The sequence below is a fragment of the Anser cygnoides genome, chromosome 23 (genome assembly GCF_040182565.1).
Source record: "Anser cygnoides isolate HZ-2024a breed goose chromosome 23, Taihu_goose_T2T_genome, whole genome shotgun sequence".
Taxonomy (NCBI): domain Eukaryota; kingdom Metazoa; phylum Chordata; class Aves; order Anseriformes; family Anatidae; genus Anser; species Anser cygnoides.
In genome coordinates, this window is record NC_089895.1 from 6486006 (window position 1) to 6508481 (window position 22476).

General features: G+C 48.5%; 1 protein-coding gene across 2 annotated transcripts in view; it reads left to right on the forward strand.

Moving 5' to 3' along the window:
- SKI (SKI proto-oncogene) overlaps positions 1-22476 on the forward strand; it is a 136331-nt gene that overhangs the window by 14645 nt on the left and 99210 nt on the right. Inside the window, exons 6-7 of one of the 2 annotated variants that reach the window (XM_013194725.3) lie at positions 9862-9957; positions 14307-15228. In XM_013194725.3, coding sequence (XP_013050179.1) covers positions 14317-15228 — 912 coding nt within the window. In that variant the 5' untranslated portion in view covers positions 9862-9957; positions 14307-14316. Of the gene's footprint in view, positions 1-9861; positions 9958-13583; positions 14189-14306; positions 15229-22476 lie in introns of those variants that run through there. The other variant, XM_048067518.2, reaches the window with a different exon arrangement.

Consider the following 22476-nt stretch of genomic DNA (forward strand, 5'->3'; position numbering starts at 1 on the left):
CTACTATGTTCTTCTGTGAAATATTTGCAGGCCCTTTATTTCATGATTGGCCCTATTACTGATATATCTCCTGTACTGTTTTTCCCACTGGGATCCTGTTCTTTTTTCAGAAATGACCTCCCTTGCTAGTAAACCACAGCTAATTTGGTCTTAGTTCCCTCCCTGTCCCCTCCTTCTAGCATGCTAATAGTGATCCTAACTGGCCGTTGACTTCTACTCTGCAGTTGTCGCTGAGCCTTTCCGAGTTGTGTTCTGATTTCCACTTGTAATGTTTCCTTGGCACTGTCTTCTGGAGGTGCAACCCGCACGTTAGGAGGTGATGGTCATTACCAGTGTCAGCTTTGGAGAGATTCAACAGGTGGAAATGCTCTGCTTCAGATTTTCTGCCTGTGTATTTGTTTAGACAGCTTCATGGGCGCTTTGCATGGAAGCCAGCACTGCAATGTATAGCACTGGAAAACGAGGGCAACATGGAGGTATGGGGAAGTGTTTGTAGTGCAGGTGAAGTGCTTTCAAATAACATTCTGAAGTTGCAAAAACTGGTGGTGTTCCTATTTGCTTAAACTATGTAGCAATGGAATCCATTAGCAAGGATCGGGACAGTTGTTCAATCAGGTGACTGAGGCCAGGGCAAACAATCTCAGCCCGTCGCTGAGATCAAGGCAGGCAGACCTAGTTACTCAGTTATTGATCGATGGCTGTGCAAACACAGTCAGGAATAGTAGCTGAATCTTTTTTAGAAGCAATTTTACTTGCTTGCTTTTCCTAGAATTGAAATGAAATGAGAAAAGGATCTGTGGCCTGACATACCTCCAGAGGAATTTCAGGGACCTTGTTAATAAATGATGTAAGGAAAAGCAATGGGCAAAAATGGCAAAGCATCTGTGTGAAGTTGTTGAGCCAACCGGACAGATTATCAGGTTAGATGAAAGAATTTGCTGGACTAGGAAGAGAAGGCAGCAGGCGCTCACTGGGCCTCCTTTGTTACAGCAGAGCTGATCGCTTGATTTCAAGGAGTGCTTTGGGGTTGGAGTTAGATGATCTTTAAGGTCCCTTCCAACCCAAAGCATTCTCTGATGGCAGGCTTAAACTGTTACACAAACAGAGGATTGGCCCTACCTATTTGAACTTGCATTTCTTAGGCTACCGTGGACAAAACTGGCTTCTTGTGTAATCAGGTGCTGCTTGAATAGACGTCAGTAGATTTGTATCTGTTCAGTGTAGGAAATGAATTTAATCTATTTTGAGCGTGTCTCATATGTAGCATGTCTGTCAGGCTGGAAGAGGAAAAAACACATGCAGAGGTACATTTTGCTTACATAGCTGTGTGTTCTGCTAGGTGAAGTAGCATTTCAACATAGGAATGTGTGTGCTGAAGCAGAGTCCCTTTGCGGGCTTTATATGAAACAAAGAATTATTGAAGAATCCAGTCCCGCTAAGCACTCTGTTTCCACACATAATTTTACATTTGTCTGATGGTACTAGTCAGAAATTAGAACTAGCTCACAGGCTGAATTGGCTCGAGGAGTTTGAAACACAAGCTTATTCCAACTTGAAGTGAAAGAAAGCTACTAAAAAAATTGTTCAAAACTTTTGGAGTTCTTTGACTTCTGTATTGGGTACAATAGGACACAATTAAAACTAGGACGTTTTGAATTAGATGGTCTTGTTTCACTTTGAAAATATATTTTAAAACTATTTTGACAATGGTGGCACTCTCTGCATTTATACTCCTTTCTAAATTAAGTAAAGTAAATTTCAGTGGAAATTGTCTGCTCTGGCACAGTAGAGTTCTGTTGAATTTTTTCGAGCCATACCTGCTAGGGACCTCATTGCTTTTGCTGCTGAGTGAGGAGAGATCCTCTTTACAGAGGCAATTTAAATGGGCAGCTCCTTTTGATGGTGGGTATGAGAAGGAATAAAGACACGGAGCAAAAACGTGCTTAAGGTAGGTCACGCAGTAGGTCACCACAAAGCTGCCCTTCTGATTCTGGTGCTAAACATAATCCAGTAGACTGTTTCCTCTTGTAGTACACAGCTCTTTATATGGCTCCATGTAAAGCTCTAACAAAAGAAGTCGTATTGTGCATTTCCACTTTACGGAAGGAGAAAGGGAGAACTGACTTGCTACAAATGGCCTTGCAAACCTGAGGAAGAATTAGGTGTTTGATTCTCAGGTTTCTTCAGTCCGTCATGCCACTTCTCTTTGTTTTCAACTAGTAAAAGTGTCAATGATCTTAGCGCAGTAAGTAGGGAAGGGAGGCGTGACAAAGATTTCATATGGGGAAATTGCAGGTGACTCCTGAACATGCAGGTGGATTAGACTGAACGTTTCAAGTAAAACGTTATTAATGACATTGTTGGTCATCGAGCTTTTTCAGATATGAACCGAAAATGAAAGGTGGTATAAATCCATATCATATTCCTCCGTTTTGTATGCTTTTTGCGGGATGAACCCACGGAGCTTCTGTAGGCCAGCGCAAAGTAGTCTGCATTGATCCAACTGCACTGTTAATGTTGTGTAAGGAGGCCAAGCTTGCCACTTCTGTACCTTACTGAGCTTTCCATTTTCAGCTTAAATACAGAAGAGACTTCAGACCTAATTTCTCAGCTTATCGTGCAAATAATATTCTAAATCTTGCAGAATCATAACTTCAGTGTGAAGCTTCCCAACTGTTTTCTATTGATAAAGGACTTAGCTGGGCACCAAGAGATAAGACTGTAGGATGGAGAAATTGCTGACCTAGTCATGTCGTCTTCCTGTACTGCATTCCTATATTGAAGTTATGGGTAGGTGCAACTCTGTACAAGTTAACGTTCTAATCCTACAGCCATTGAATTTATGGAAATTTGGGGCACTTGATGCCTTACAGGGAACAGTCTTTATATAGGGGCTTTAGATTCTTGGCAGATTGTCAGTGTAGAGCTCATATTGATTAACGTAGACCACACTCCCACAGTGCTATTGCTCTGAATCTGCATATGTTGCATTCAGAGAGCAAATCTGGAAACTTTGCTGACACCTTTTGGAAGGATTGAACCTTCAGGATCAAGCCTAGGAAAAAGTGTCAGGATCAAGCAAGGATTTCCGCTAGTACTGCCAGCTGAGAGTGGCAATGGACTTTGTGAGAGCCTGGAGCTTGTATTCCCTGCTTCTAAGCAAATAGGCTCTCCATAGTGGTGCTGAGATAAAGGTTTGTCTTGATGTTCCAGATAATTAATTATTTAGACAGAGATAAAATTAGACAAATTAATTGGACAAATGGAAAAAATATGTACAGATGGTTAGAAGCACCTAAAATCCCATGTGGTACAGTGACTGCTAAGTCAGCTAACATTTTTTTTATGAATGAGAAATCTAATAAGGAAGGGAAAACAGTTAAAATTTGCCCTAGAGCAATTGTAACTTCTACACCTCTTTTTTTGGTTCATAAACACCTCTGTCTCCTGCAAAAACACTTGCGAGGATACTTTTTAATATGGTTTGCTAAGTTTTGTTGCTTGACTTCATTGTTCCTGCAAATCAGCAAATGAATTCCATTTGCAGTTCAGTTTTTTTCTGAGACGAGGAATATTTATGCCAGATTGCTGCTCCTACCTTTACCCTTAAGAATCACACGCTGCAGGAACTCTGTCTCGCAGGAGTACGCAGCTGTAGCGAGGTGTAGTGTGCACGTGGAAAGATGTGGTAGGGCCAGGCTCCGACATGTACCGCGCTAGTGTTACTCCATGAAGTAACTTCAGGCGGGCATCGATAGCACGTGCCCCGTACCTCACGTTCAACTGCTAATACAATCGGTGGAGCTGTGAGCTGTGTTTCACAGTCCCTTTGTCTCCTCCTGGAATCACAGCCATTCTGATTGTGTCGCTATGGCTGTCCGATAGCTGATTTATACCAAAATGTGGCAGATGAGGCTCTCCGATAGTGATTACGGTTGAACCATTCCAGTTTGATGCTGATGTAAGACAGAACTGGCCTTTGAAGTCAGATTTTTACCCTAGAGTAGGGAAGAGAAACTGTTCTCCTTAGCTAAGGCAGTTGGCAAGGTTTTTTTGTTGTTTGTTTTTTTTTTTTTTAGGTTTTCTTGTTTATACAGAAGTTCATGGCTTGTTAGTATTCCCCCAAAAATCTGAACAGCCTCCAAGTATACTCAAGTTAGTATTCTGCAGAGAAGAGGGCAGAGCTGTTGCAAAGCACATAACAAAAATAAGAAGCGTAGACCAGAAGAAGTCTAAAAAATCAGAGAAGTCTATGGAGCTGGTGAGAAAATGAGAGGTGACATGAGAACAGGAAGGAAAGGGGAAGGTTATGTCATTAGAGACTGGAATTCAATGTTTTGATGAAACTCCATGGATACAGGAAGGAGCAGGGTGGGTAAAAATAGCTAAATGAAAATGGTATGAGTTCCAAGAAATGAACTCTCCGAAAAGAAAGAAATATATGTTCTTGCTTAAAAACAGGCAGAAGAAGTTATATGTTTTTACGAACCATTAGAAAGAATGAAGGAGGAAAGAAAGGGGTGAAAGTTGCGGACTGCAATCTCTCCTTTTTTCTCCAAGCAAACTCAAAACTTTGTGTTGTTATACACATTTCATCCAAATTCTCAGTGGCTTGGTTCCCAAGAGAGAGAGAACACTTTTTCAGTAAAACCATCTCATCAGAAGACCTTGGAGGCGGTTCAGAGTTTCTGGGCTGAGCACATGCATGCACAGTTAGGCATACAGATGTAAAATCCACTCCCTAACTGATACAAAACACTACTGATGGTTGTTTGAGAAAATGGCCATAACATATAGAACAGTTTACTTTGCAGGATTTAAATGTGTCCAAAGCCAGCAAACAAAAAGATTGAGGTCTCTTTTTTTTTTAATACTGAATTGTATATGCTTGTGTCCCTCCCACTGAGATTCTTATCTTTTCTATAAAACAGAAAGCTCTTACAACAAAAACAAGAAAGGAGAAAATCAAGCAATTTACTTGCATTTTTTGGTTGTTGTTGTTGATTTCGGAACAGATGGTAACATATCACAATGGAAGTTTTATAAAAATTTCCATCTTTTAACTTTGAGTGCAGGCCTTAAATTTTTCCCTGGTGAAAATGTGGAGCGTGAGTCATTAAGCATGCTATGCTCTGTCTGCATGGGATTTTCACTTAGTGCATTCAGAAAAGTCAGAAAGCCGTTCCATTACAGCAACTGAGTTTTTTTTTTTTCCTCCACCTGGGCAAACGGCCAATTCCATCATCTCGGGCTCAGCAGTAGGAACAAGGAAGGTACAGTCTGAGGAAGGGTTGTAATGCACAGACAATGGGAGAGTCCAAGAGCAGGAGTCGATTTCCAAAGCTCAGACAATTGTCAGAAGAAGTTGCCTGAGTTATGATTTCTCCAGTCCTGTCTGAATTCACTCATGTAAGTGGTGGCCTGGTTAAAGAAGGCTTGGGCCTGGTTTTACAAATGAGAGGTTGCATTGCCTGCAGAGTGTTCAGCACCCACTGCCCCTAAATTATCGTTATAGGGACGATCTAAACGTAATCCTTGTTGGGACTCTGAAATTTGGCACTGATTGCTGTGGGACAAATAAGGCCCAGAGGTGCTGCGTGTGATTTTCTGCAGGTCTGCTGATTTGACCTTGGAGAGCTAGAGGAGTTCAGCCTCTCCAGTATGTAATGCTGCTCATCTTAATGAAATTATGGAACTTTGCTGGGAGGATATAAAGGGATTTTTACATTGAGGCTTCAAGATATTTGTAAAATCCTGTGGTCTCTCCAGGGCCCTAACAGCAGTCTCTGCTGCCTAGGCGCTAATATGCAGCATCTTCCTGAGGACTGCGGTGCTCTTCAGTGGTATCAACCTGCTGTTTCTCCTCTTGGTGTTTGTAACACACACAGATCAAAATTGCCTTGGAGAAATCAAATCAGGGTCTGAAATTTGCAGTTTGGCATTTCCTTCATGGCATCTCAGGGTGGCATCTACACCCATTTGGGAGTGGGAATGTTGAAAAAGGCATGATATGTGCTGCCCCTGAGTTACATTAGTGAGGGTGTTAGAAATGCAGAAGGATGGATGGATGGATATGGATGGGTGGATGGATTTCTCATCTTGCAAGGTCCCTGTCAGATTAGTTAATTATTCTCAGCCTTTGTGATAGTTACTGACATCTAGAAGGGAGGTGAATGGCGTCTCGTTGGATGGCAAGAATAATATAGAACACAATTTCCCCTGAAGAAATAGCTTGCATACCTTATATAATGAATGAGCTCATTTTGCCTGTGTTTGCCAGAAACAATAAAAGTTAGAAAATGTCCCAGTAATTAAAATAAAGTGTTACGCAGATTTATGGTGAGAAATGTGAAATGTCAGGCAATTGAGTGCAGCTCCACACTCACAAATAAGCTTCACATTCGTTAGAACAGGTTGCATTCATTACTAAGAACAGTGTGGGTCCAGTGCTAGCCCCAGAAGGCAATGAATGGTTTCTCCTGCTCAGGGAAAGAAAGCAGAGGGGAGGGAAAGGTGCCAGCTGGCATGTTAGCTGATGGATTTGGGGTCCTAGTGGTAATGCTGCAGTATGCACGGTACAGACATGATCACTGCTTCAGCATGGGTTTTGGATTACACAATGGATAGCAGGAAGAAGGAGAGGGTGCCATTCTCAGGCCTGCCACATGCAGAAAAGGAATCTAGCAGAAATTTTGAAAAAGCTGGATATGGAAAAGGGAAATCTAAGCGAGGCCAGCCCCTGCTACCCCTCCTCTCAGAGTCACTGAGTTTGAATACAAAAGCTGTACATACAAGCTTATCAATATGAGTTCATTCCTTGCTTAAAATAATCTTAAACCCCAATTATTCCAGAGATGATTTTTTAGTTTGTTTGTTTGTTTGTCAGAGGCAACATAAGACAAGATAATTGGGTCGGATCTATGTAGGCACTCTGCCTGTAGACATAGGGAATATTGAAAGGGGAGGGCTGTTGAAAACAGAAGTGAAACTCACTGAAAGGCTCCCGTGCCAGCCCTTTTGGGCAGCACCCTTGCAAGTCAGGCTCAGACATTGCAATTGGCTTTCTGCTGGGTGTAGCTACAAAGGGGCAGGTTGCTGAAACGTCCTTCTGCTGGGATACTGAGAGCTGCTGCCTTAACATCTCTTGTTTCTAGCCTTTGCACTCCTCTTCTCTGAGACAGCTAATTGAAAAAGGAAAAAATGTGAAATGAAAATGCTTTACGTAAGAACTAGCCTGACAATTTAAGCCTAAAATGCCTGGAACCTAAAATGTAAACATCTTTTCGTGTAAAAGAGAATGGGGCCATGTTAAGTCGCAGACACTTCAGTGAATGCCAGTGTTATGGAGGACTTTCGTTACCTGAGTCTCCCACACTGGAGGTGTCTGAGGTGTCCAATTAAAAAAAAACAAACAGCCTGTCTTGCTTACTGGAGCACGAAAGAGGTCTTGCGGACCAAAAAAAAACCACACCAAAAAGCACACACAAAACATGCCGTTTAGCATTGAATTCTCTTCTCACATAAATTTCATTTAGGAATAGTTCTAGGAATATAAATGGAATTTTGTTAGGAAAAAATACTTATTAGATTAAAGCAGTTGATTTGAATTTGATAAAAGATTTGGGTTCTGATAAAGGTCTGTGGGGTGGCCTTAAGCCAGTTGTATACCATCTCCGTTCCTCAGTGCCACATCTGTAAAATGACAGTATGAATGCTTCTTTTTCAATATGTGCTTGTAAGAAAAATCTCATTATGCTAATGAGGTGTGCATATGCTTTAATCACAGGTTCATTCAGAAAGCCCATAAATAAAATAAATACGAGACGAACCCTTGAGAACTTGGGAGAGAGGTGTAGAAATTCCAGATTTTAGGACAGCGTGTTCTGAATCACTGAAGTGATGATGCAAGCACTTATGCCCATAGAGTGTCTAGTGCTGCGTGTTATTTATAGGAGACACAGGCCTTTAAAATAAGTCGCAGGTTCATATGTCAGACCAGCGGATAGAAGATCACTTTTCAGCAGACAGTAGATAACATAACTTTCAAGCAGACCGTGGGGCTCATTCCCCACTATGGTTTTGGATCTTAAACTGTTGTAAGGTACATACCAAAGCCCATGAGAAGAGATGCTAAAACCAGAAGCCTTCATGAAAGCCCTGCTTGCAGATAATGAGGTGTTACGGGTCTTTCTAGGAAAGGAGCACTTAATCATATCAATGTTATTTTCAGAATATGAATACTGTGAAGATGAGAAATTATCTTAAAGATGGAAGAGATTTCAGAAAAAGATACACGAACGCCCCAGAGTCTGTGACAGGCTACTGGGGAAGGAAACGTTTGGCCTTAAAGTTGTACGTGGGCTTCAGGTGAAATGGAAATGAAGCAGCATTAATTGTACCGTGGTGCAAGTTGATACATGCTAGTTGTAGAGCCCAGCTCTGTTGCCCTTTTACTCACCACAGCAGCTGCAGCAGATCAGATCAGTATTCCCACAGCTTCTCTGCATGATCGAGTGTGTGTGGGAGGGCAGGAGAGGGGTGTTAACCCACTTTGTTTTGGTGAAGCTCAAAGCTGAGGCTTTGCTAATCAGCAGCTCCTGTAGTGCAAGGTTGACACGCTCGTTTCCTTTGATACTGATTGCTTTGGGATAGACTAAATGAGATACTTTGCCCGAGTCTTAGGTTTGACTTTGTCTGAAATGTGTTGATTTTTCTTCCCCAGAGTGGTGCCAGTGACTGCTCGGTGATATGCTGCGTGAGAACTGTGCTAGGGAGAATACTGAGGGCGAACGCTAACAGCTCCATTACTTTTCTTACAGGAATAAGGTTATGTCTTGGTATCCTTATCCCTTCCTCTGCTGGCTCTATGCTATGCCTTGTTTGCTTACTGCTGGGCGTGCTGAGTGGCTAAAGATCTGTGTTAATATAAATGACAAAGTCTCTGAGTGACCTACCGGGGCTATCTTGTGAGCTCCTGTGGAAATCCCAAGAATTCCAGATTGTGTGTCCCTTTGACTGTTTCCAGTAAATTATTTCTTTTATTGGCAGTAGCAAGCATGACTCTCTTTTAAAATGAGGTGTTTGGCAGCATCCACTGGGGCATGTAGGTACAGTGTGTGGGTAGGAGGGGCAGCCCTGGGCAACATACCAGGCAACTTGGGGCGAAAAAAATCTAAGAGATGGAGAGCTCTTTCATGTGCTTGTAACAACACCTTACCTCTCCTGTATTTCCTAGGATGTCTGACGGTTTCTTGCCATGTAAATGGGAATTACAGGTTGCGAGCAAATCTTATTTTAAGCAGATCATCCATTTGTTACATGTATTAGCCATGGATATATGCCCATTAGTCAAACTTCATGAAGACTCAAGCCAGTTCTTAGGTTTGGTGGAGTCAGACAGCTTTTGTTCTGAATAGCCTGTTGAATCGTGTTAGCGTGCTAGCTGCTCTCCTGGCCAGCACGAGGGACTTCTGAAGGAAAAAAGAACAAACAATCCATCAGTTGCCTTAACATGAGCTAAAAGGCTGAATCTTATACTAGGTAATTTATCCTCTAAGGATGAGAACTAGAGAGGAATACAAGCTGTATGTGGGTTAGGAGGTTCTGTGCTTTGCAAAGATGTAAAAGATACAGAAGGAGACAGGATAGGGAGCTGAGCTGGACAAGAACTGAGAACTCTGAATGGAGTTAGGAAAATAACAAAAACGGCTTCTGAATCCATGGGATTCTCTGCTTAGTGGTGTCAGAACCTGCTATGAACATGAGAAAACATCATCAGTTAGCTGAGCTAAGACCATAAAGTACAGCATGACTAGCTGCCGTCACTGAAAAGATCAAATATTAAACCAATCTGTTTTGCAGAGAGAGGAGAAGCAAGACCCAGGAGTGGGGCAGTATTCTGGAGAGAGGTTGCTTTAGCGTCTATGCCCAGGTCACGGATGCCAAAAAGGGAGGAAGGTAAGAGCTCCTCTGTTTTCTGTACACCTACTTTGTGCGTGTGCCTCAGAGTATGTTTCTACCATTCCCAAATTCTGCCACTGTGATTTTTTTCTTCGGTTTATTCCTTGATCTTGAGTTTCTCTCAAACTGTACGAGACTGTATGTGGCACAGTCAAGCTGGTTCTGCCTCGCAGGACTGAAGAGGCCAGCCTTGCAGCTCCCTAGCCTTTGTGGTTCAAAATATACAACCTCTGAGGTCTGCTTCCCATGTGGGTATTTTCACTGAAACCACAGAGCAAGGCTGGAGTGGGAATAACCTGTGACAGAGGAGGTCTGCTTTTCTGTCCCCCCTTCATTTGCACCCAACCAGACTTTCAAGCTGCTGAGCAACTGAAGGTAGAGACGCTTTGTGATTGCAGCCTTCCAACATGCATTGGATTATCCTTTTAAAATGGTTGCCTTCAAAATTTGGCTTAAAGATGTGAATAGCAGAGCCTAGGTGGCTTTGACTGTTACTATCCTGTAGCACTGCTACCTTAGATAAATAGCTACAAATCATATATCTCAAGTTGCATTTTTTTTTGATAAAAAATCAAATAGTTGCTTTTTCCAATGATTTTTAAAAAAGGGAATATTTTTGTTGATGTGGGTTTGTTGCTGACCTCCTCAGATAGTGAATATTTTGTTTGGTTCATCTTGAATATCAGTGATTTATGAAACTTCTTTTTTCGTGACTTTCTAGATGTTTTTAAATTCACTTTTTTCAGTGCAATTCTAAGAGAAATACATTTAAAAAGTGGTTTCTTTTAAAAATAAATGTTTAAACATTTTTTACAGCCAAAAAGGTAAGAAATTGATACACACAAATATTTTTTGTGAGCGGAATCTGTATGTTGATGAAAAAATGAAATCCTTGGTTGAAAAAGACTGCCCGACTCTCAGATGAGTCCTTTTCATTGGAGAGTATGAACCCTTATTCTGCAGGTTCTGGATAGTTTGGCACCCTCCAGTTTCACTGTAAGGGAAATATCAGGGAAATCACTGACCTTTCGCAGAGGATCTCTAAAGGAGGAGAGGGAAGGAAATATCCTAGCCATGCAGAAATGCTTCTACTTTGGCACCTGAGCATCACAACTAGAAATTAATATATCCAATACAAACACGGAGAAATTAGATGCTTGCTGCTGTAAAGAATTTACCATCTAACGGAAGCTACGGTAGGAATTTGGATGGGTCACATCTGCACCATGCTTTCTTTTTTCACTTACTTTCCTTCTTCGCTATCGGCCCTTCCCAAACGTTTTGTCAAATAGCTGCAACACGCCGCGCAGTCCCCGAGAGTCCCCAGGGCTTCCTGACCGAGCAGGCATCTGAAACCAGAGGGGGGCTGCTGTGAATTTGTTTAGAATATACTTTTCATAAGCGTATGTAAAAATATACATAAACATGCTACCTTCTGCTTGGGGAACACGTAAAGGGTGGGACTAGATACTTGCGAGAGGCACCGAGATCCACAAAATGAAGGCGATGTGGAGGTGTGGGGGGAAATGAATCGCCTGTTAAATATGGAAAATGGAGTCTGCTTTTTGTTCTGGGCCTTTGGAATCTGTGGGTGGATTGGAACTGGCAGGCAGGGAGCAAACACCCACCCACCACAGGGCTGTGTGGTTCAGAAGTTTACAAGAGTGTTTGTGTTCCAGGAGCTGTTGGCCTTGAAGCCAATGGAGAGGGGGAGGAGAAAAGGGAGAGAGTGAGAAAAACACTGTGGTGTTGGGGCCCTTCCTCCGAGATATTTTTTCCCTTCTTGTTTCTCCAGCTAGAGGGCTTTGGAACGGGAGCAAGACAAACAGTTACTGGGGGAAAGATTAATAGGATTTTAAGATGCACGGCGCTCACAATCCGTCATCGGGGGAGGCAGAGCCTCCAGAAACCACTGCCACCTTAATCCCCAGTGACAGTGCTCCTCGCTCCCCCTTCTCCTGCCTTTCTGCTGCTCAGTCCCGCAAAGTCGGTGGGATAGAGACAAATGCAGGCTTTGCTGTATTGTTATTGCCCGAGCTGAAGACTGGTTTCTGTCACGCCGTGAATTTAGGTTCAGAAGCTGCCCCTCTAATTGGTTGCCATCTGAGCGCTGCAGATACAGAAACTGAGGCACGCAGGAACTGAACAACTTGCCCAAGGCAACAGGAAGTCTGTGGGAGATCTGGGAATAGACCCCAGATGTCCCGAGTTCTCTGCCTTAACCACAAGACCATCCTTCCTGTCGTTTTGGTAGTCCCCTCTGCTGCAGGAATTCCATTTATGAATCGCACCCATACGCCGTCTGCTGCATGACCCAGTGATTTACTGGCATAAGAGGCAGTCGGAAGGGAAAAAAAAATACCTCTTAAATTGACCTGCAGTTATCACCGTCCTTTCTTTTCGTAAGGTAAAAGAGAAGGAGTCAGAGGGGAAAAAAAAACACAACAAAACCAAACCCCCAGCATCCAGAAGTAAGAGGCTTTCCCATTACCAAGCAGACTTCCTGCAAACGTTAATTTTACCCTAACAGAATCAGGGGCTCCGTGCATGACGGTTGAGTCTATCTGGGCATTTATATTTCAGTGAGCTAAAAAAAAAAGAAGACAAACCGAATTAAAGCCATCTAGGGAATTATTCTGCTGCTATCTGATGATGGTCAGTGTGAGTGCCTTATCCCTAATGGATTGGGGGGTATCTGCTGCTTGTCAGAGCCGGGGCTTTTCTTAAGGCAAGGCTGGACGGTGGGAAGGGTTTTCTTTGTAATAAAGCCTGCTGCTTGGTTTGCGAGTGGTGGAATGGGTGGAATGTCGTGGATGTGCTCCACGTTATTAAAGGTGATAGGAGTAATTGTAGAGAACGTTACTGGCAGTGATTCCTAACCAGGAGCTCTTTGGTTACCCCCTGAGGGATGCTCCCGGCCCTGCTCTGGTCGCCCCGTGGCAGCGGGGCCCGCCTGGCCTCCAGCGTTAGGTGTGTGTGGAGTTCGGCACTGGGGGGGGGGTCTCAAGCTTCCACGAGCGGATCTGTAAATCCACGGGCGAAACACCGTGCGGACACAAACCTTGGCTTCTCTGCGAGTCAGGCCGTGAGGCCCCAAGCGATGGCTCAGCCCCGTTCGGTTCCCCCCCACCCCCCCGGTGCTCGTAGCCCAGGCCGGGGCGTGGGGGGCTCCCCTCGGAGGCGCCTCTTCCCCTCACCTGAAGGGGGCTCCAGCAACCAGGAGCACCGCCAACCCCTCCGGGCTGCCGAGAGGCCTCCCCAAAACCCATCCTTGGGGGGGGGGGGGGCAGCAGGAGGGGCTGGGGCCAGGCCCCGGGGCCCCGCCAGGGGGCGCCGCTCCCCGCTCCTTTCCCCGCCGGGCCCCCCCCCCGGCCCCGCAGCGCCCCCGGTGCCGCCTGGGGGGGGGGGGGGAGCCCGTCCGAGGGGGGCGAGAAGCCCCCCCCGGTGCCCCCTCCCCGGCTCCGTGCCCCGTGCGGCCGCCGGGGCTGTGCGGGGGGGCGGCGGGCGGCGTTCCCGGCAGGGCGCGGGGAGCTGGGCGCATTCCTGGCCGGGCTCGGCGGCGGAGGCAGCGGGGGGAGGAGGAGGAGGGGAGGGGAGGAGGAGGAGGAGAGGAGGAGGAGGAGGAGGCTGGGCCAGCCGCATGAGCTCAGCTCGCAGGCACTCGCAGTCCGCGCCGTGCCGGAGGAGGAGGAGGAGGAGGAGGAGCGGCGGGGATGTGCCGGGCAGGCCGGCAGCCCTGAGGGGCCAGGCGCCCTCCTGCCCACCCAGCCGCCGCGCACCCGGGGCCGCCTCGGTTCCCCGAATCCCGCCGCCCCCCCCCCGCCCAGGACCCAGCTTCCCTCCTCCTCCTGCTGCTGCCTTTTTTTTTTTTTTTTTAATTCTCCTTTCCTCCCCCGCTCCTTTCCTTCCTTCCTCCGGGCGGCTATGGACAGGCGGGGGAGCGCCGCAGAGCAGCAGCCGCCAGCGCGCATCTGAGCGCGGCCCCGAGCCGGGGGGGGGCCGGGGGGCGCCGGGGGCCGCTCGGATGCAGGCCGGGCCGGGCCGGGTCGCCCTGCTCCGGCCCGCCAGCACCGCAGCCCCGGGGGGGCCGAGATCGTGACGAACCCGGCGGGGAGAGAGGAGAGAGAGAGAGAGAGAGAGAGAAGAAAAGAGGCACGCGTCCGCCGAGGAGCCGCTCGCTGCGCGACAGTGGATTGCTAAAGCCGCGTGGGAAGGAGAAAAGGCGAGGGTGGGTTGGTTTGTTTTGTTTAAAAAATTTATTTGGGGGGGGGGGGGGGAATCCCTCGAGTGGATTTGTACCAGCGTGGAAGATAACTGGGGATTTTTGTTGTTTGTTTTGGGAATAGAAACTAAAAAATGGAGACTGTAAGTAGAAGCAGCTTCCAGCCTCATCCAGGACTGCAGAAGACCTTGGAACAGTTTCATCTGAGCTCTATGAGCTCCCTGGGTGGCCCTGCTGCTTTCTCAGCACGATGGGCACAGGAGATGTACAAGAAAGACAATGGCAAAGACCCAGCGGAACCCGTGCTGCATCTGCCCCCCATCCAGCCGCCTCCGGTGATGCCCGGTCCCTTCTTCATGCCCTCGGACAGGTCCACGGAGAGGTGCGAGACCATCCTGGAAGGGGAAACCATCTCCTGCTTCGTGGTGGGTGGAGAAAAGCGGCTTTGCTTGCCCCAGATCCTGAACTCGGTGCTCAGGGACTTCTCCCTGCAGCAGATCAATTCGGTGTGTGACGAGCTGCATATTTACTGCTCCAGGTGCACTGCTGACCAGCTGGAGATCCTCAAAGTCATGGGCATCCTGCCCTTCTCCGCTCCCTCCTGCGGGCTCATCACTAAAACTGATGCCGAGAGGCTTTGTAACGCCTTGCTTTATGGTGGCACCTATCCTCCCCACTGCAAGAAGGAATTCTCTAGCACGATCGAGCTGGAGCTTACAGAGAAGAGCTTCAAGGTGTATCACGAGTGCTTTGGGAAGTGTAAGGGACTCCTGGTACCAGAGCTTTACAGTAACCCCAGCGCAGCCTGCATCCAGTGCTTGGACTGCAGGCTGATGTACCCACCTCACAAATTCGTGGTCCACTCGCACAAATCCCTGGAAAACAGGACTTGCCACTGGGGCTTTGACTCTGCAAACTGGAGGTCCTACATCCTCCTCAGCCAGGATTACACTGGGAAAGAGGAGAAGGCTAGGCTGGGCCAGCTCTTAGACGAAATGAAAGAAAAATTTGACTATAACAACAAATACAAGAGGAAAGCCCCCAGGGTAAGTCACGCCTTTAATTCTTGTTTTAAATAGGGGCAGGGGGGGAGAGAAAGAGAAAAGCAATCTTCTGTAATTTCGCTGACGTCGACGGGTGATGTGTTACCGCCGGGTTTCCTTGTAGGGTCGGTGAGCGGTCTCATCGCCTTCCTCGATCTCGCCACGTGTGCTGGGGGGCCCCTGCCCTGCGCCTCTGGCAGGGGCTGCGGGGCGATGTGTGGGGTTTTGCGGGGGTTGGATGTGGAGCCTGATCCTCGCGACCCCTTGCTCGAGCAGGAAGCGTGTGATTTCGGCTCGGAGGAGCTTCGGTAGGGGTCAGGACAAGGAAGGAGCCGGAGAAAAATCCCGCTGGGTGCTCCAGCCCCAACGCCGAGCCGTCTGCTGCGTGCCTCCAGGGAGGGAGGCAGGGGCTGGGCTGCCTAAACGCTGGTGTTGGAACACAAATGGGGCTGCTGCGAGAGATCCCGGCCGTCATGCAGGCTGCTGGCGTGCGGTGCAGTGCAGGACGGGGATGGAGAAGCGTGTGCTTTTAGGGGATCCCGGGGAGCCCCAGCTCGCCATCAGCCGGGCTTTTTTGCGGGTTGGGTTGCGAGCAGGCTGGGTGAGCGGATCTGTGCGGGGCCAGCTGCAGCAGCTGAGGGCACGCCGTGCCGGCCCCAGGCCAGCCAGCCACGGCGGATCGGCTTTTTTAGGCGGCCTTTGTTTGCCTTTCGCTCCGAGCTGGATCCCAGAGGTGGGGGGCCGGGATCCTGCGGCTCTGGGGCCAGATCCTGCCTCCTCCATCGCAGGCTGCAGGAGTTGTCCTCGGTGTGTGCCAGCAGTGGAATGGCAGTGACACAACCCCTGACATGAGAAGCAGCGTTTAAAGCCCACGGAGAACGCTCGGTAAAATCCCTCAATTAACTTCACCAATATAATGTTCAACGTGCACACCCGCTCGGGCTCCGACACAGCTTGGAGTTGAAAACCAAACAGACGGGAGGCTTGCCGGGCACCCGGGGCAGCAGCTTGGGCCCCCCAAAAAGGACCAGACCCCAAAGACCAGCCCCAGCTGCATGCAGGTGCTCTCCAGGCCTGCTTTTTAGCCCCGTTTCAGCCCTTGTCCCTCCTCCTCCTCCTCCCGCCCGGGTGGCAGCAGCCAGAGGCTGCGCGGAGCCCCCTTCTCCCCGCGGCTGGAGGTGGATGTGTTTTTATGGCCTGGCTGCTCGCCGGCAGTCATGTGCTAAAAGGGCTGGCGGGGCGGCTGGCTGCGGGTGTCTGCGAGGGGAGGAGAGGGCTCAGGACGTGGAGACTGTTCCCAGGTTGGGAAATGAATTTTCGAGGGCATGCTTCGCTTGGGGAGCAAAATAAAATGATCCCTGCTTCTTTATTTTCCTTCCAGAAGGGTCGCGTGTCCCTGGCTTGGTCATTTCCCCAGTTTGATTAAAACGGATGTTGTCAGAGGGCTGAGCTCCTTTTCTTGCAAGGCTTCTGTGGCACTGCTCAGTTGTGTGATCTGACTTGTACCCCCGGTGAGGATGCAGGTGGAGAACAGGAAAAGACTGCCAAGTTTTGGCACTGCCTCGCTCTTGGCGACCCTTTAACAGGTCCTAGCTCAGGGCATGGCAAGCGCTCTTTCCCCACCCTCCAAAACATGCACGCAGCCCTTTGGAGAGTGGCTTCAAGGTACCTCACAGTGGACACCAAAAATTGCATAAGAAAATCACAGCTGTACATTTTTTCAAAAAAAAATAATACAAAAGTTTGTCCTGACAAAACATTAAGAGTCTCTGGATAGGTTTGTTTGGGAGGAGCGTGATGGGGAAGAGCCGGGCGGTACGTGCGCAGGGGTCAGGGCACAAATCCTGCCTCCGTGCAGAACGGGCTCTCAGCTGCCAGGCTGCGGGGCTGTCCCCACGGCTCCTGTTCACGTGGCGCAGTCTTGAAGAGACCCTGACGTCGCTGGCAGGGCTTTGGATGCTTATCCTTCCTTTTTCTGTGGTCTTTTTCCATCGGCCTCAGCCAGCGGATATCATATGCTAAGGTCATTTGTGCTGGAGCCGTGTGCGCAGATAATTACGGCGAGATTTAATCTGGCTCGCAGGCTGGGAGACTGTGGCCAGGGGCAAGTAACACGGGAGCGAAGTTTAGATGCCTAGTAAGGAAACGCGAGGACGATCCCGTGTCTGGGTGTTCCGTTAGTCACCGCCGGCCCGTGGGGGGTTCGCGTGTCCGCTGGGCCCCGTGGCTGGCTGTCTGTCTGTCTGTCTGGCTGTCTCGGGGGATGAAAGCGCGAAGCGTGTGCCTTTGTGGTGGGCTTCCTCTCTGATGTAGATCTCTGCCTTGCTTTGTTCTGCTCCATACAGAGGTGGTGGTGTGGTGTGTGCCGTAATCTGCTGTGTCAGATGTTCTGTCTTTACTCGCAGGAGGTTTTTTTTTTTTTTTTTTTATCAGCTTCCTGATTATTTGTGTGTGTGTGCGTACACATCGCCTCGGGCCCCAGGGCTCTGCTAGGATGCTGGTAGCTTGGGGTGGATGTGGCCGCTGGGGCTGTAGAAGAAGCGGTGAGGTTTTTGACCTTTCTGTGTCTTCGTGAGGGTTGTGTGGGGAGGTCTGGAGGCTTCTGCCAGCACAGTTCTGCCTTTTAAGGCTCTGACTTCTAAATGGAGGAGCTGGGCTGGCACAAGCCCCCGCTGCAGATTGGACGTACTGGCAAAGCTGCCTTTTCCTCCTCCCTCCCCTTGGGTTGGTCTGAAAGCGGAGCTACGAGGCACAGCTTTGCCTAGATACCGAATTCCCACCGTGCGTTCCTGTGCAGCATCCGCTCTGCCTATCTGTCCATCTGCAGACCGAGACAGATAGGTCGGCTCAGCGGGGTTGGTTGAACAAGATGTGTGTTGCCCGGTCTTGCCACTGGCGGAAGCGGCTTTCATCTGCCTCTGGAGCTCTCTGAAGTCAGCAAAGGGTCCTAACCAAAAGCTGGCATGGGTCGTGACAGCTGGAGGCCAACACAGCAGGAATCAGAGGTGTCTCAGCCCCGTTCCTTTCCCCCCTTTAACATCTTGATTTTTGTATCCTCCTCATTAATCCTTGGATGAGCGAAAGATCCTCTTTCTTTTCCTGAGCCATATTATAACTTCTCCATCACCCTTTGCATCCTTTTCTGGGTTTTCCACCTTCTCACAAGCTCATGCAGGTTTTTCCTGCTGTGATTTCTGCCCTGTCTCTGAGTACCTGCACTGCTGTTACGTGAGGGGGAGGCCCGTTTCCATACCTGTCTCGCACTTGATCCGCAGTTACCAGCATGGAGCCCAACCGTTGTGTTCTGGGCTATTTCCAGAGATTGGAAATGCGAAGAACCTGACAGCGTTGCAAAACAGGGTCCTAGAAATCTGCCATCGGTGCCAAAGCCTTTTTCTTGAGCTCAGCAGCTGGTGCATGTTGTGTTCTCTGGCTGGGGTAGATGCAGCCTCGGTTTGTCTTTGAGATCCTCGTTCCAGTCCGGCGTGGAGCAGCGCCGTGCTCTGTACCATCGGCATGTCTCTGATGGAGTTTGTTCAAACAAACACGCCCCAAGGCTTTCTGCTTGCTGTTTCCAGGAGAGGAGGGTGGGTTCGCCTCTGCCTCTTTTGAACTTTTTTTTTTTTAACATTGAACTGAGCAGAGTTTGGTGCTTCCACCTTTCCTACCTGTGTGCCAGACATCTGTATTTTTAGCAAAACTGTCTGATCGGGCAGCGAGGGGGGACGAGAGCTCTCCTTGCACGCGTGCGAGCACCCCCGTGCCAGCGGGGCCGCATTCCCACGGCTCGGGGCCCGGCAGCACTCGGGTGAAGCAGCTGGGAGCTGGAAGCAGCCTTCTGGGTACTGACACACAAATGAGCACGTAAGGCCTCCCACTTCATTTCACAATGCCTCCCAAGCCCGGGCTGCCACAACACGCAGCTTTCTCAGCTGGAGAGAGGTTTAGCCAGGTCAAGTGTGCAGCCGACTCAAAGAACAGACGTTGCCGAAAGTGAAATAGCGCGGGGCCGCCGAGCGGCGGGGTGGCCGGGGCCTTTCAGGTGCTGTGCAGCGGTGGCTGCGCTGTGTTTCGTGGCCACGTGAAACGTGATGGAGCTTGGATGCAGATCTTTCTGTTCCCGTATCCCCAAGTCCTGCCTCCTGGCAGTAGTGAGCTGCTTGATCTGGTAATGGGGTGTAGCAGGCAGATCCTCTTTTTTTTTTTCACAGGCGTTGGTGTTCAGACCGCTGGCTGGATTTATTCTTTTCTGTACCAACTGCCTTGATGAATGCTCTTGAAAAACTTTGAGAACTGTGGGTTCAGGTGTTTTCCCATGGAGCACAGAAGTCATTTGCTCTCTTGCTTGCTGCTGCTTAAGAATTCCATTAGAAAATACCCAATAAAAATGTTCAAGTCCCTAAAACCAAAATATTGAAGCCTTGAAGGAGTACCCTAAGTTCACACTTTACACCTTAGAAATAGGACCTGAAAAACGATGCCAAGCTTAAGCGAAATCCCGTGTACCTGAGGAGATGTCAGTGTTTAAGCAGACATCAGCATTTTTTTGCCAGGAGTGCAAACAGTTTTACAGATGTTGTAGGTCGAGAGCAAAGAAGCAGGTACGTGCATGTGTGCGAGACAAAGAGTATGCTGCAAATAATGAGCTAATGATGTTGAGTCACCTGTGGCTCTCTGTTGCCCCAGAATAGTTCTCAACTTCCTGAACTCAGCCCTCGTGAGCTAGGGAAGGAATTACACGAAATCTCTTCCTTAGACGATCACTGCCCAAAATATTAAAGCATGTGCCCCTGCCCTTGTTGTCTGGGCCACCTCCCTTGCCTCTCCATCTCGGTGGTTTGGGGCTCGGCCGTGTGTTCTGCCCCAAAGAGCAGCACGCTTTGAAGGTGGTGTAAACACGGCGTGTCGGTCGGGGAGCCTGCAGCACCTGGCCTGGCTGCCAGCAGCAGGCACGGTTGTCGGGCTGCCCGGCGAGGGTGTGTTTTCCTTTGCTGGGATGAGTGTTCACGTCGGCGTTGTAAAAGCATCTGGCGGCGTCTGCGTGAGGCTGCTCAGAGCATGTCTAGACAACGCAGCGGTGAAACTCCTGGCAGCCGCCGGTACCTTATCTGCACCTTGCTAGCAGCGCCGCTGGGACGGCGCGAGCGCCGCGGCTGCATCGAGGGGGCTGAGCCGAGCACGATTCGGGGACCCGACAAGGTCCATTGTCCATTCTTACTGAAAACTCATGTCATTTTTGTCTCCTAGCTTGGATATTGTGCCGAAGTTCAGGGTTTCAGTGGCACCGTGTACAGCAAGGAGTGGGCTGGCTCCCTGCTGCCGGTGATAACGAAGGACTGGAACTCACGCTGCTGGCTTAGCCGGCCCAACTGCTTTGCCACCGAGTTGCATCTCCATGCAAAGTGTTAGACCCAAAAAGCCTCATTACACTCTCTTTTTTTTTTTTAAAGGCAAACTGAGCTCCTGAACTTCATGCTGTAATTCTTACTGAGAGGGAGCTCTCATGGAAGAGTTGCACTAAATCTGATGGGGTTCTTGGAAAGAAATTAAAGCATGGACAGAAGTAACTCCAACTGGGCTGCAGGAAATCTATCGATAGGGTACTATCAGTTGCTAAGCTGATCTGTTTCATCTGAGTGGCCATAGAGCACTTAAATCAAATTGATTTTCACATAAAGGAAGCATTACTTTAACGTGTAGTAATATAACATGCCTTTATTTTAAACTTATCAATTATAACGTTAATAATACATTCTGTGAACCACTAATTTGCATCTGTTTTCTGAATTTTGGAAGTACAGATTAATAAATATGTATCCCTGTTTTTATTTTTTGTGCTGTTCCACTCAGTTTCTACTATAGTCAGTGCTTGTCACTCTGGGGGTGGAAAGAATTCAGTCCATTATTATCTTCATGTACACCTTGGGTAGGCAGGTATGTTCTTGTCTTCATCGCCACTGCAGATTCAGCCTCAGACTGTTCCTAAAATCACCTGTTCAGATGTTTTCTGGAGCATACGAGGTTAATTTGAAGGTTTGGGGCTTGGGACTCGTTCGGCAGTTCTCACTCAGGCAATCAGCAGGCGTACTAATTGGAACCAGTTCACCCACAAACCACAGAAAACTTGTCTCTGTATCAGACTTCCTCCTGTGCGTGCTGGCGGTGCTTGCAGCCGGGGGGAAGAGGGGCAGATCCTGAACCGACACACGCCGGGGTTAACGCGGAGTGGCTTCAGTGAGCTTGTGGCCATGCCCCCACATTTACAGGACTGTGCCAAAGCCGGGGACTAAGCCTGTTTTGGCACTGCAGTGTTTTTGTTTTGCTCGATAACTAGGTTTTGGTCCCGTAGGTGTTTGGGGGTGCTCCGATCGGGGCAGATCTTACTGAACAGGGCACGGGTTCCTGCAGCTGGAGCTGCCCCTGGACAGGGGGGCTTTTGCCTGCTGGTTGCTCCATGCACCGTTGGGCTTTCATTTTGCCATAGATCTCTAACAGGGTGGGTTTTTTGTTCTTTTATGAGATTTGTCCATCTCTCTGTTTCAGCATTTTCGCTTATTTTTTTCTCCTGACCGGGAGATCTCTGAAGCTGGGACAAGGGCCAGCCTTGCTTTTCCCCAGTGCAAACTGAAGGGCCATAAACTTGGCCTCGGAATTGCATCAGGTGCAGCGCTTTGAACATGCCTCGTGTGCCCACGTTGGGCAAACCTGCTGGCAGGCAGCTACCAGCCGCTGTGCGCCCGGCTAATTGTGCTGCTCTGACCTTTGCTTGGATGAGGTAACGAAAACAGATACAAATTCAAGCCCTGATCCTGCCAGCGTTTCATGGCCAGGGCTCTGGGAGAAGCCAATGGGAATTCCCCCGCATAGGTCTCTTATCGCTGCCTCCATCTCTGGCTTGGTCGCTGTCACTTTTGTTTGGGTTTCTCCAGGCTGGGTGCGTATTAAAACAACCTGTTAAGCAGCATAATGGCATTTTCTGTTAAATGCAGGCGTCCTGCCACCCTTACTTCTGTGAAGTAGTCTTTTAGTTGCTCAGTTATACTGAAAGTCAGGAGAGACCTCCACGAGGCCAGAGGTTGTGCATAGGTAGAAATTGCAGCCTCGCTCTGTATGCCGGAGATAAGCAGCAAAGAAGCGAATCGATAGCCCGGGTTCTGGCTTTGTTGTTCATTGATTGATGTACAGTTACCTTTGCACAGGCTTTGTAGAAAATGTGACATTTATTTATTTTTTAATTGAAACCGCTTCTGT